The sequence below is a fragment of the Phalacrocorax aristotelis genome, chromosome 5 (genome assembly GCF_949628215.1).
Source record: "Phalacrocorax aristotelis chromosome 5, bGulAri2.1, whole genome shotgun sequence".
Classification (NCBI taxonomy): domain Eukaryota; kingdom Metazoa; phylum Chordata; class Aves; order Suliformes; family Phalacrocoracidae; genus Phalacrocorax; species Phalacrocorax aristotelis.
In genome coordinates, this window is record NC_134280.1 from 16,875,740 (window position 1) to 16,888,822 (window position 13,083).

General features: G+C 36.0%; 1 protein-coding gene across 2 annotated transcripts in view; it reads right to left on the bottom strand.

The window, feature by feature from the left end:
- The window catches only part of MAP3K2 (mitogen-activated protein kinase kinase kinase 2), a 50,420-nt gene that overhangs the window by 22,832 nt on the left and 14,505 nt on the right, over positions 1 to 13,083 (bottom strand). For both annotated transcript variants that reach the window (XM_075093120.1, XM_075093119.1), the window contains exons 2-5: positions 7,941 to 8,010; positions 5,524 to 5,642; positions 3,784 to 3,824; positions 1,167 to 1,266 (exon numbers count right to left, since the gene is read on the bottom strand). In XM_075093120.1, coding sequence (XP_074949221.1) covers positions 1,167 to 1,266; positions 3,784 to 3,824; positions 5,524 to 5,642; positions 7,941 to 7,944 — 264 coding nt within the window. In that variant the 5' untranslated portion in view covers positions 7,945 to 8,010. The remainder of the gene's footprint in view (positions 1 to 1,166; positions 1,267 to 3,783; positions 3,825 to 5,523; positions 5,643 to 7,940; positions 8,011 to 13,083) is intronic.

Here is a 13,083-nt window from a genome sequence, read left to right on the forward strand (position 1 = left end):
ACAACTTCTGCTTGTAACAAAGGAACAGCGCAATACAGATTTTTTAAAAAAATCTATTCTACTTGTAAATAGACTCAGTGATGCTCAGATACATCAGTTGAAATACAGTACTTTTATACAAAAAGAAATGAGAATGAGGGATGAAGGTCTCGATAACAAATGGTACACTCTTCATGCTAAGTTGCAGTTTTAATGTTAATGACAGGTTATTACCGTGGCATTTCTGAACGATGATGGGATGATGTGCCAACTAGTGCAGAAGATGACAAGCAGAAAACCTGCTCAAATGCCTAAAAATCTATCAGAGAAAGAAGCTGAGGCTAAAGCATCATGAATGGCCATTTCTTCTGACCCTCCTAGTCTCCAAAAGCCTTCTGTAGAAAATCTTCGTTCTGAGAATCAGTTTCACATGAGTGCCTGGTAAGGTACTGAGTAACCAACCAACAGCAATAACAGACATTTTCTTCTGCAAAGATGCAGATTAGGTACAGCAATTATACTGGGCACTTTGCTGACTCAAGGCAAAAAACAGAAGTAACCCCTAAGAATGTATCCTGAATCTGTAAATATATTTCCTGTTAATAATTCCATCTTTACTTCTGAAGAAAAGCTGGAAGTAATCTTGATCTGACACAAGTGGCTTGACAGTGCTAGCAGTGTTCGCAAGCGATCTTTGTAAAAGAGCCACTTGAAGAGGAACAACAGTTAAGCCTAGTTCTCCAGTCCAAACATTACTAAATGCAACATTCTAGCAATTATCTAACAAGATTAATCCTTAAAGGAAAAAAAAAGTTAATTAACTCTTTCTCAGCCAAAACCAGCACAAAAAGAAAGGATAAATGCTACTTCAAATTTACAAACATTACAAAGCTCAGAGGTTAAGAGCCTCCTGAAGTCATGCAACAGGACTGTGGCAGAGCAGGAGGACAATTTACCCATTCCCAATCAAGTCTGAGGCATGATTTATTAAGATATGACTCTCCTCATAAAACTTTCATGCATCTCCTGCCTATCCTAATTTAGACAAGCCTTACACATTTGAGAACGCACACATTAGAAATCTGAGGTTTTGTCACGGCAGTGGTTCTCACTGCTTATGAGAGCAAACTTCAGCCTTAAAATAATCAATGTACAAGTCACTGAGAATTTAGGAAACAGAATATTACCTCATTATTGCTGTAATGTAAATCCATAGTCTGTCCAAAAGCAACTTTAGCCTTAGCTGCAAGATCTTCAAGTTTAACAGGCCTTGGTAGTTGCAGGATCCTGAAATACAATTTAAGTTAAAGAATTTTACCTATTACTTATGAAAATCTGGCAAGTCATTACCTAAGAGTGATCTTAGAATTAAATTTATTACTAAAAAGACCATAAGAGGCTATGCTTTACTGACTGTCCTCCATATTCGGAGTCATTAAAAAGAGGGAGAAAAAAGCAGTGAAGTTATAAGACATACTCACACATAAAATTAGATCTCATTGTGACTGTTTTACTTGCTTGCATCTTAACTTAATGCTTTGCATGCCTCCATTCCAGAGGCAAATTGTTAGCAACTTCTAAAATTTCCTACTTCAGCATAAGCTGACAACTATAAGGATCAGAAAGGAATTACTCCTACAGTCCCCGTTTTTTGGAAATCCAGAGCACTATCTCATCTGAGGAATGTAACTCAATGTCACCATTTTTCTCATAATGAATTACACAATCAAACGGCACAGTCCATCACTAACTGTGCTTTAAGTGTGCTCCTCTAAGAATGGTGCAGTTGTAGGTCAACAACTTAGATTTTCCTTTAACTGAATGTCTCGTGAAACCAAATAGGTCAAAATGCCTGTAACTGACCTTTTACTATAGAAGACTATTATATTATTTGAGACACAACACCACTACATACACACAAAAAATTTTTTAGAAGTGACTAAGCTAGATACATTCAACTCATATCAAAAAAAATAGCACTCAAATTTTGTGAAGCAGAACAATTACACAGAGGATAACTGCCTCTTTTACCAGTGTTTCAATTGGTGCACTGGTTACGGAACAATATTTCTCACTGAAACGGGGCTAGAAGCCAGGCCACTTCCAGTTAAAAATCATTTTGCAAAACTAAAAATCCTAAAAATTAAAAAAACCCAAACCCAAAGCAAACCAACCAAACAAAACCCAACACCAATTCTCACTGTAGTTAACAATTTGTTTAGCGAGCCTGGAACTCTGTCCATCTCAGCACGCTCCCGGGTGCAGGGTGCCACATTCACTAGCAAAAGAAACTCTGGAATCACTTCTCTTTTCCATTTCCCCTTTTAAAAACTAGTGAGAAAGCCATTGCGTAACTTATCTTTCTTGCATCATTTCATTAATTTATCTTTAGATCTACAGGCTCAGGCAACAAAAGTATTATAACTCATACTGAGCAAAGAGCCTAGGCTGGCCAGTACCCCTGGGCAAGCAGGCTCAGGTTACTTGGACTGTCCAAAACAGAGCTAGGCCCATCCACATAAAAGCTTAGGAAAGGTATCTTTCCACACACTCACTTTATGCTTGTATTCATATTGAATTGATTAACTTAGTCCACTGTGAAAGTGAATTAAGATAAACTGCAAAAATGCACTGCTGATGCGGACTGGCAGTGAGTAAACAGTTCTCTGTTTTAAATTCATGCTTCCACTTATTTCACAGGAAATTGCTAAGAGTCCTCAATTTTCAAAGCTTTTGAAAAGACTTATTTCCTCCAAATTACTTTTAGCACTCAGCCGTTACCAATGCACTGTTACATGTGATGTTCAGAAAAGTGACAGAAAGAAGCTGAAGAATGCTAATACCTGGGGAACTTAGCTATTTTACCACCCCAGGTAAAGAGAGGGCACGTACTGTAATCAGCACAGATACACAGTGATCCATTGCACAGCACACTAAGGCCTGCCCAGACGTAGCAGAGGTTTCATTCCAAAGCAATCTTTACTTAAGACATTTACCATTTCTATTGACAAACAGCATCACCAAGATACTATTTCCTTTTTTGTTAAGTATTTTCAAAGATCTTAATCTACAACCATTTCTCTGTAGGTCTAATGAAGGTTTATGCTTTCAGAAAGAGAAAGACAAAATGAGTTGTCCCCAAACCAGTTCTGCATGGAATTGCAGATCCACTTATGTAAAAGCTTTTGAGCTGCCGTCATAGCAGAGATACATAGAGATGTTTGTATACTGTAAGCACGTACATCATTCACCTCTCGTATACAAAATGAAAATAAATTTTAACTGATTATTCAAAATTATCAATGAAACCAATCTAATTATAAAATCTAATAAATTTTCCTATTACAGTTCTCAGATTGGTTCCTCTGAAGTACAATCCAATACTGAGCTTTAAGATACAGGCTTCTTCCTCTGGGTGTTACAGTAAAAATATATTATCGTGCATTTCTTACATGATGCAGCAAGAAAATTATTTGCTGGTCTACTCATTTGAGATCTATGCTAATGTTCTAAGTAATTGTTCCAGGCTACAAACATCTATCTGAAAGGTAAACAAATGAAGGATATTGCATGGGACACAGCTACAGTAGATAATTCTGCATTTATGTATACTTAGAGCCCACATTTTGAACAGATTAGTTCTCCTTAAATTGTGTTCATATCAAAACTAAATTTAAGCTCAAACCAAATACACTCAGATATGTTAAACACTTCAAACAGTTGATCTGAAAATTTATAATAGGAGCCCAACAAAATTCTATAAATAATTAAAAGACAAGACTATTTCCTGTGTTTCTACCTTACCTTTTTTCACCTCGATGTTCAAATTTGACTCTAACATCATTCTGTAAGGAAAGAAATAAAGGAACCACTATTAGTTTGTTACTACCTCCTTTAATGAAGGCCATGAAATCTCATTCAATAATCCTACACCAGAATTAAAATCTTTAAGCAGTCCATATCAATTTTCTCTTCTTGCTGATATACCTACTTCAGCTGAGGCTTAAAGTGTGTAAAAAATAAAAAAATTATTTTGAAGTACAACAAATGTTTCTTTAAGAAAACACATTACTTTCTATCAATATATTTTTATATTATAACAGATTCATGATTTCAAATTCAGCGTGGAACTGATTACCAAAGAATTCTCCATCATGAACAGGCAGGTAGACTTAGCTACTGTAACAGGTTTTTACATACACTTTGGAGCTAAGTGGTCCTGGCTTAAGGAACATATCATGTTTCATAAGCATTACCATAGAAACCCACACATGTAATTAAGCTAGCATTCATGCAATCTGTTTCCCAGTAAGAAAGGTACCTGCAAATATCTGCAGTTACATGGAAATAAAACTGTTTTGCAAAATAATAATTTTAAGAATCAAATTGTATTAGCAACTATTGCAGGGAAAAAAAAAATTCATTCAACTGCAGAGATTATATCCAAATAACAATGTTGTATCTTTCAAAAGGATTACTTGATTGACAAGTGATTACTTTCAAAATTCACAAATTTAAACAGAATGACAAACATGTATTTCCCCCTCACCACTGCATTTAAACTCAGAAATGGCTCAATTATTTTTCTTCTAACATTCTAAACATGTATTATATTCAAATAATTTTGGATCATATATGCACAGTACTCCAGTGTCTAAAGTCACAGCTCAGAAGTGAGTGATATGCCACTAGCAAAGCACTGTTCTGTTATACACTGAACTCTTACAGCTTTTAAAGCACAGAATGAAAAGATGTAGCCATCAGTGCCTGACAGTTTACAAGCCAAATACATTCAAATACTTTGATCTTTAACAGGTTAAAACAAGACTGCATAAAATGAAGTTTCATTAAATATTGGACTGTCAATTAAGGATCCAATCAAATAAACATACTGTTAATCCGATAGGGCTATTACAACAATTTGTGTAAAAATCCACAATATCTCCTCTCCTAGTCTCTCCATATAGTAGTTCAAACTTATCAACTAAGTATTTACTACTTTCCATCTGTGTACAGTATCTGAAGGAAAAAAAAACAGAGCTGAGAAGACCTCACATTTCCAGCATATGAACAAACTAAAAATTGAGGCCAAAGATGCAGTAAAGGAGCTTAAGTACATTTCTGCTGCTGTACTGACATTCTTCAGTATGACATAGCTGACAACTGGGCAACCTACTATACCTATAAAATTCATTCTAAACAAGCATTCCAAATAAGAGATGCTAGCACACATGGTATTTTAAAATAGTCTAGTACCAATAAAGTAACAATTAATCATCATCATCATCATCATCTACATACAGTGCCAAAACACCCCCATGATCTTCAATTCATCAGTCATTTAAGCAAACGCTATGATCTGGTCCAAAATGCCACCATCTCATTTTGCTACTAATTTAAGAACATGAACAAAGAAAATGGCAGCACATGTGGGAGACTAATAAGTCGTTCTGGTATGCTCACTGGTCTGGCAAGAAAAATAATTACAGAAGTCACAGCAGGACACTCTGTGTTCAATGGGTTACCAAGGATATTAAAGATTACCTGTTTTTTAGGTGAAGATGACTTTGGTTTTCCTGTTTCTTGCTGGGGCAATACAGGACGACTGGCCTTATGAAGCACAGCCAAATCCTGCATGATTGAATTCAAAGCTTGCTGCTCATCTGCTCAGAGAAAAAGACCAGATAAGAGAAGTGTAAATGCCTGTTACATCTGAAGTGCATTACTGTCTCATTTCACAATTAGGCAGGCAGTATTCTGAAAACTAAAAGTCCATATTACACTTCAATACATAATTGCCAAATTAAAAAAAAATTACTACCATGTTGCAAACATTCATTTTATTTATCATTAACAGTGCTTAAGGAAATAAACAGGTTAATCATTAAACACACTTAAGTGGCAGGTTTAAAAACTGAAGTCATAACAGAGATTCACAACTCTACAGAATCACAGGCTGCATTAATAAAGAAAAGGGTGGTGGGGAAAAAAAAAAACCACAAAGGTTTATCCACTTTGTTTCAAGTAATGTCCATGGATGAGATGTTAACCTGAAATCATAATCCCTCCCCCCAACCTCCAATTAGTAAAACAAAGAAAAAGAAAAGCAAGCACTTTTGAATAATTTTTCCTCCATCCTGAACAGGTATGGTCATGCACATGGGAAGCATACACAAACTCCTAGAGGAACATCTCCACAGAGTAATTTCAAACCAAAAAGCAACCAACCAACAAAAACCTCACACCACAGAACTCCAGGACTGGAAATGTAGGGATTTTTAGGGCTTACAGGAGTAATTCACAGAGAGAAACAGAAGCACTGAACTCAGGGGACAATTTAGGGGAAAGAGTGCTACGCAGCTTAGATTTCAAGTTGACACGAAATCCTAAATCCTGACAATCTGTTGCAGCTGTGAAGGCCTGAGGCCACACTAAACAAGGTTTGCCCTGGAACTGGGATGCTTTGTTAGAAAGGAAGCCGCGTAGGAGCTCAAAAGCCTGTACAGCCATCACTAAGGGAAATTTGTTTGTCACTAATTTGTATTAATTCCTTGCCACAGCAACAGTGCTATGCTCAGCGTGTATCTAGAACACCAGGTTACAAAACTTATCTAGAAAGGTGTGGATTGTATGCCTTCACGCTGCTTTACAATGGATATGTTTGTTGAAGAATTTATTGCTAAGTGCTGTGATTTACAAAGAATAGTATTACTCAAACAAAGACCTGAGAAAACCTCAGCATTAAAATCAGCAAGCAAGCATTCCAGGTATTCAGCAATTATGAGAATTCCTTCACACTCTATTCAAATATAACCAAATGTATTTGTCATATCAGGAAATTGTGGGATTTCAGTGTTCTAATTTAATAGATTCCTAACAGATCAGAAAGCTGGTCTGAAAATGAGTGACTTTGATCATCATTCATGCTGTCATTATTAATAACTCCACTAAGATATGCAAATCTATAAAAGCAAGTTTTACTAGCAGTATTTAATGGCAAAACTGAAGGCACTCTTGCAGCTCATAGTTCTTCCTTTCTCACACTAAAACACACTTCAAAACTTTCCACAATTAAAAAAGTTGAACTATTTTATTAAGTTATACCATATTCTAGTGCTCAGCAATAAAACAAAACATTGTTCTTTTAGCAGTTGGTTGGAGGAGGTTTAATTCCCAGTGGTCACTAAGTAGCATGTTTCATACAAAGGCAAGCAAAGCATTGTGGCGAAGCATCTAAATTTACTGAATATCCAGTATGACTCAGCAGTCATTTCTCTCACACAAAATGCTGGAGAATATCAGAAATCTAGAGAGTGCTGTATTCCTTGATTTGGCTACTTTATTATTAAGCATGAGGGTAGGAAAAAATTAGCTTAACAATAAAAGATAAACAAAAGCAATACAAAAATGTGTTTTAGTTGGTTGGTTTGTTGGGATTTCTTTTAACAGTGAGCACCAATAAGTGATTACAATAACAACATGGTCAACTCATTAAAAAGCATGTACAACGTGAAAAACCGACAAACGAAGTCACAGATGTGCTACATATTTAGAAAAGCAGAGTTAAAACACAGTCCTGGCTTTGCCCTGCAATGACACAGGCAATACAATAAAATTCTTTCATATAGACTTTGGCTTTTTTTTTCTCCCAATAGCCATTATCATTTAGAGCATGGTAAATATTGCTCAGTACCCAAATACCATGAATCTCAGTTTCCAATACTTGGATTTTTAAGTTACCACATAGTGAAGGAAAAGTGCTATATCCCAACGGAAAAAACACAGAAGTATTTTGAATACTAGCAAAGCAGCTGACACTGCCTTTCATGTAGACATTACACTGAGTTATGAGCCAAGGCACACATTTCCTAGGAATGGTATTACGTTAATGTTTTTTGGTCTTCAACAGAAATGAAGAGTATCCAAATTAAGTTTTTATATACATTACACACAAGACTTACCCATAATGGCAGTGAGCCTGAAAACTTGAACTTCAGGGAAATGGTTGCTTCATTAGCATTATTTTATTTCCTAAAATGCAAAGCCAAAAATACAATTATTGAAGTTGTCAAAGCCACATAAAACAGTCAGCTCTTCATTGTTTACAGACAGTTTTTATAATATTCTGCATATTAAATATGCATATAAACTACAAATAAGATGGCATATGTAGATGCAACACGTGGGGAAAACAGATATTGTCCCCAAAACCTTACTGGGCTCTAAGCAACACATATAGGCTTTCAGAAGACACAAAGCTGAACTAAATATTCTTCTCAACTTAAGCTGATCTTAGTCTCTGTCTACACCCCCAAATGATGATTAGCAGCTTAATTCGTCATAACGCTCTGCTACGTGGGATACCCACTAGTCCAGATTATTAAGAATCGATTCTTTTTCTACAGGTTCCTCTATCTGGTGTTCAAAGTTCTTTGTTCAGAATTAAATATGCATTGTTAATATATATAAAAAGGTATATGAAACTCACAGAAAAAAATCAAGAGGCATCGATGTCTACTGATTATATAAACTAGAAAACATCAATTGGTAAGTTTTTTTCATCATAATTCAAGAGCACGACACAGATATCCCAACACCCCTGAAAGCAAATACCTCTGGAAGACAGCAGGTATTAACTTTTAATATACAAGTTATCCAGAAAAGCACAAACACAGGGGGCACATTGATGAACAAGCCTAGCCTATCACAATATCTTGAGCATTGACCAGCTGAAAAAAAACAATAATTAAGGACCAATTAAAATATCTTTCTATGAGATGCTATTACAGAGCTTAACAGCAAAAAAACCTAAAGACATATCCCTAAACAGACAGTGAGAGGCTACCATAGGAAGAATTCAAAATTTTTAATATAAGATCACAGAAGAAAACTCTCTAGCTTCTTAAGCAGTCACTGCGACCAAGTAGGGAGAGCCTATGCCCTCCTCCCTTTTCCGGGCTGCAGTGGACCATCCATCCTTCTAGCAGAGCGCCAAAAGATCTAACCCCCTCTGATAAAACAGATTATTTCCCTGCAACTTCATTCAAGGAGCTACACCAAGAGAATATTACTAATCTTTTTTTTTCCTTTTTAAAACAGAATTTGTTTTCGCATGGTTTAGTTCCTGATCAGTGTCAAATGACGCCCAGTGCCAGCACAGGGCTGCCTATGGGGGCACATGGCTAAGAACAGAGGGGAGGTGGGCCAGCTCTTTCAGCACCAGCCAGTCAGGCTCCCTTGCATGAATATTCAGCCAATTCTCTAGCTAACAACAAATTAATCACATTTTTCCAAAGGATTTCTGAGCATCTTCAGTTAGGCATCTAAGAGATTCTGGCATCTTGTCTCTTACACACTCATTTCACGAAAACAGCATTAATTTCACCAGTGGAACTAGAAAGCTTCAAGTACTTCTGGCATATTTTTCAGAAAGAAATTTGGACTCGAGAGCATGTAAAGCTCTCTGCTGTGTACTGCCTTTTACCTACAATTCAGGTGACTCATCTACTATTGTCTATTTCAAGCTCCATAATAACCCAGAAGAGATAAGCCTTTTAAAGAAGATCCAGAAGTCCCACTCTGCAGTCAGAAATTGGTTCAGTTGAAAGAGCATGCAAGAGAGTATATTAGAACTAAAATAAAGCTGAAAATATGATTCAAGTGTATTCAGAATGACACACTCCAAAGCCTATGGACAGCCTCAGAACAGTACCTTAAACAGCTTCCAGGTGTTCTGGGAAAGCAAGTCCCACCTAATGTTTTGTAAAGTGTTAAAGCCTGCAAGAGTGAGAGAAGTATATCTGACCTGGGCTGCCCGTAGTCCCAAGACACAACCCCAACTTTTACTACTCACACAGTCTCCAGCCTCTTGATGCCAACACAGGAGGAGACAGAAAAATCAGTTTCAAAAAAAACTAAAAAAAAAAAGCAAGCTTCTGTTGCTCAATAACAGAAAAGGAAAAGTGTGAAGATACAAAAGAAAGTCATTTGTACTAATCTTCAGAGAGAAAAACAGGGGCTGAATTTTCATTTATTTGCCCGACGACAGTAGTCAAGATACTCAAAATAAGGACAGAAACTTTGGGCCTTGCTCTCACACAGGATGCCAGGAGATCTGATTCACTTAGTGAACTGGGATTACCTTTATAGCCTCAAATAACACAACTAGCTTTTTTCCCCATATCTGATTCTTTACATCCCTAAAGAGTCAAAAAAGCAAAATAGAATATATATTCAATTATTTCCTACGCTGTTTTTTGTATCAGCAGTAGTCCTGGGGAATCTTCTGAAGACTTATTCACTAAGGTGCTTATAAAACATTTTTTAAATTCTGTATTTAATTGTCTTAAAATGAAAGCTAGTGTCGTTTTCTCAAAATGTCTGATTTAATTAGCTGTCTTAATACATTAAACGTAGAAATGTGTTTCATGACTTTGGATGAAGTACCTTTGTAATACTTCCTTGTAAGCATTTCAAAGAAATAAATAAATTCCATGGGGCATTTTAAATCTTCTGCCATACTTTAGGAAAACAAGAACAAGTTATATCTGAAACAAAAATACCTCAGGTGTTCTTCCTGAACCTAGCTCAAATAACCAAACTTGGAAGCTCAAGATACTTGAGCTACAGGGCTCATATAGGGTGGGCAAGCTGAGGAAGAAACATCTTAGGAAATATCTTCTGCAAGTTCCTCCGGCTACAAGAAATCATTCCTTAGTATTAATCTGTAGCATCTCTCATTAGAGGAACATAAGCTAATGAGTGAGTATCCATTTCTTTTCCTTTCCACTTCCTTCTTATTCCTTAGAAGAAAAAAAACCAAAACCAACAACAAAAAACCAAGCACAAAATAAAACCCAAAAACCTAGAAAAATTAAATTTATCTGAATAACTTAGGGACTTTTCACCTTATCATCCCTTTTAACAAAAATTCTTTCTGCTCAAATATAAAGTTTAATTAATCACCAACCAAACATCTTAATCTTTTTGTCAACATTTACTGTCACTTCAAAAAATAAGCTAACAACATCAAAATTTCAATTAAACAGGGGACCCAGACCAAACTTTATGAACAATTCACCTTTTTGAAGTGAGAAAACACTTCTGGTTTTAACTGCTCCATTTTGCAATTGACTGTAATAACAGAGTAGTGGTGGGGAGAGATTAAAAACAAGCTGACACATGCAAAAAAAGATTACAATCCTGGACAAAAACTGGAACTCAGAGAAAGATTCAGGAGAAGCAAAGGCAGCAAAACACAAGAGCAGATGCAAAGGCAGAGTAAGATTATGCAGAATAAGATTATGTCAAGGTCTTGCAGAGAAACACAAGCAGCTTGAATATGAATGTAATTAAAGAACAGATGACAGAGTAAATTTCAAAAAGGTGATGATGTGATAAGAGTAGCAAACAAAGAAGAATATCCTAGCAACAGCATTTTGGATATAAGGGTGGAGAGATGCTGATTCATATTCATGATTCACTTCCATCAGCTACCTTCCACAGAGCCTGGAAATCTTTCAGAATCTGAGAAAGTTGTGGAAGGAAGAAAATATCCAGGTGATTCCTGGAAATTGTTTTTACCTTTCTCATGGCAAATGAAGCAAAGCCTGAGGGCAAGTCAGTCATGCGGACAATAACCTAGCTGTTCAAATACTCTGTGCTAATTGTCCATATGCATACACTCCTATAATAAACACAACAGGGTTAAGCTGCCTCTCGGTTACTGAGAGATAAAAGTACAGAAACACTGGCATACATATTAACATCATCTCTCATGACTGACTTGGTCACATCCAAAAACTTGTAGGCCAGGAAAAAAAGAGAAAGCTTTACCCTCACACAGTAGAGGAAAGCAAGCAGATGCTATATGAGGTGAACATTAAGAGAGCCAGAAAGGGTGTTCTAGTTCTGTGGAACATGGAGATATATAGTGTGCAGAAATGAAATGAAGCATCCAGCTTCATAATGGAAGTACAACTTTTAAAGAGTAAAATTATCTATAGCTACAATGACAGCCATAACTTATCATATGAGAACAGTAAAGGCAGTATATATGCACTTAAGGTCATAAGCCATACTTATGTTTTTATAAAGCCATTACTTTCATACTGCCTCATACATTAAAAATCAAGAAAAAAACCCATAGCAAAGCAAACAAGCTATCTTAGCCTGATTTTGTAAGGAATTCAGACTTACACAGTAACACTTTACCTACATAGAAAGGTGCCTTACACCTTTGGAGTCCAAACCCTATCCAATAGTGGGACAGGAATCTCAAGGGTATCAATTCCCTACAAATTTTCACTAAAATAAATCAGTCCAAGGACACATAGTTTCCCATTCTTGCACCAAACAAAATGACACAGTGTGAACTATAAAGAAGAAATATGCATTATAATTATTCTAATCACAGGTAAAGATTAAATTGGAGATTACACTATATTAGGCATAGGCAAGTTAAAAATAATGACAAGAAATAAAAATTTGCTAGCACTGGTATTTAGAGACATACTTGTCTGTAAAGAAACAGATGATACGAAGAGCCAGGTAAACATGAAGAGTGAGTGTTCACAGGTATTTTTTCAGACTGTAGAATGGCTAAGCAGAATATAAGGTAAGGCTAGAAAAATTTGTTTCATCGCAAGAAGAATGAGCCGAACAAAAAAGTTTTACCCCCAGAATGTTACTTTTAAACAATCAAATGCTTGGTCTCACACAACCAACCTCTTATAAATCACAGCGAGGTTGACAAAACCTCTAGTGATCACCTAGTCAAATCTATGTACTTAACCTTTAAACAAAATAATGTGCAGCACTGCTCATCATGTTTTTTTTATTTAAAGTCAAATAAAAATAGCATCTGTGAACAAAGAGTAACACCTAAATTTGAACTTCTATAGAGTAATTTTTCAGAGATCAGAGCAATTGTTGGAATAAATGACAGGAACTTACATAGCATGGCAAGCATAGAAGAAAATTCAGTACCGTTACAAGTCATTGCAGTAAGCTTCTTTTAGGTATCCACTATAGAAATGAGTGCAATGAAGAGGATTTTATATGGACATACACACATATAAAGAGTGGACAAAAAGCTGCCCTTTT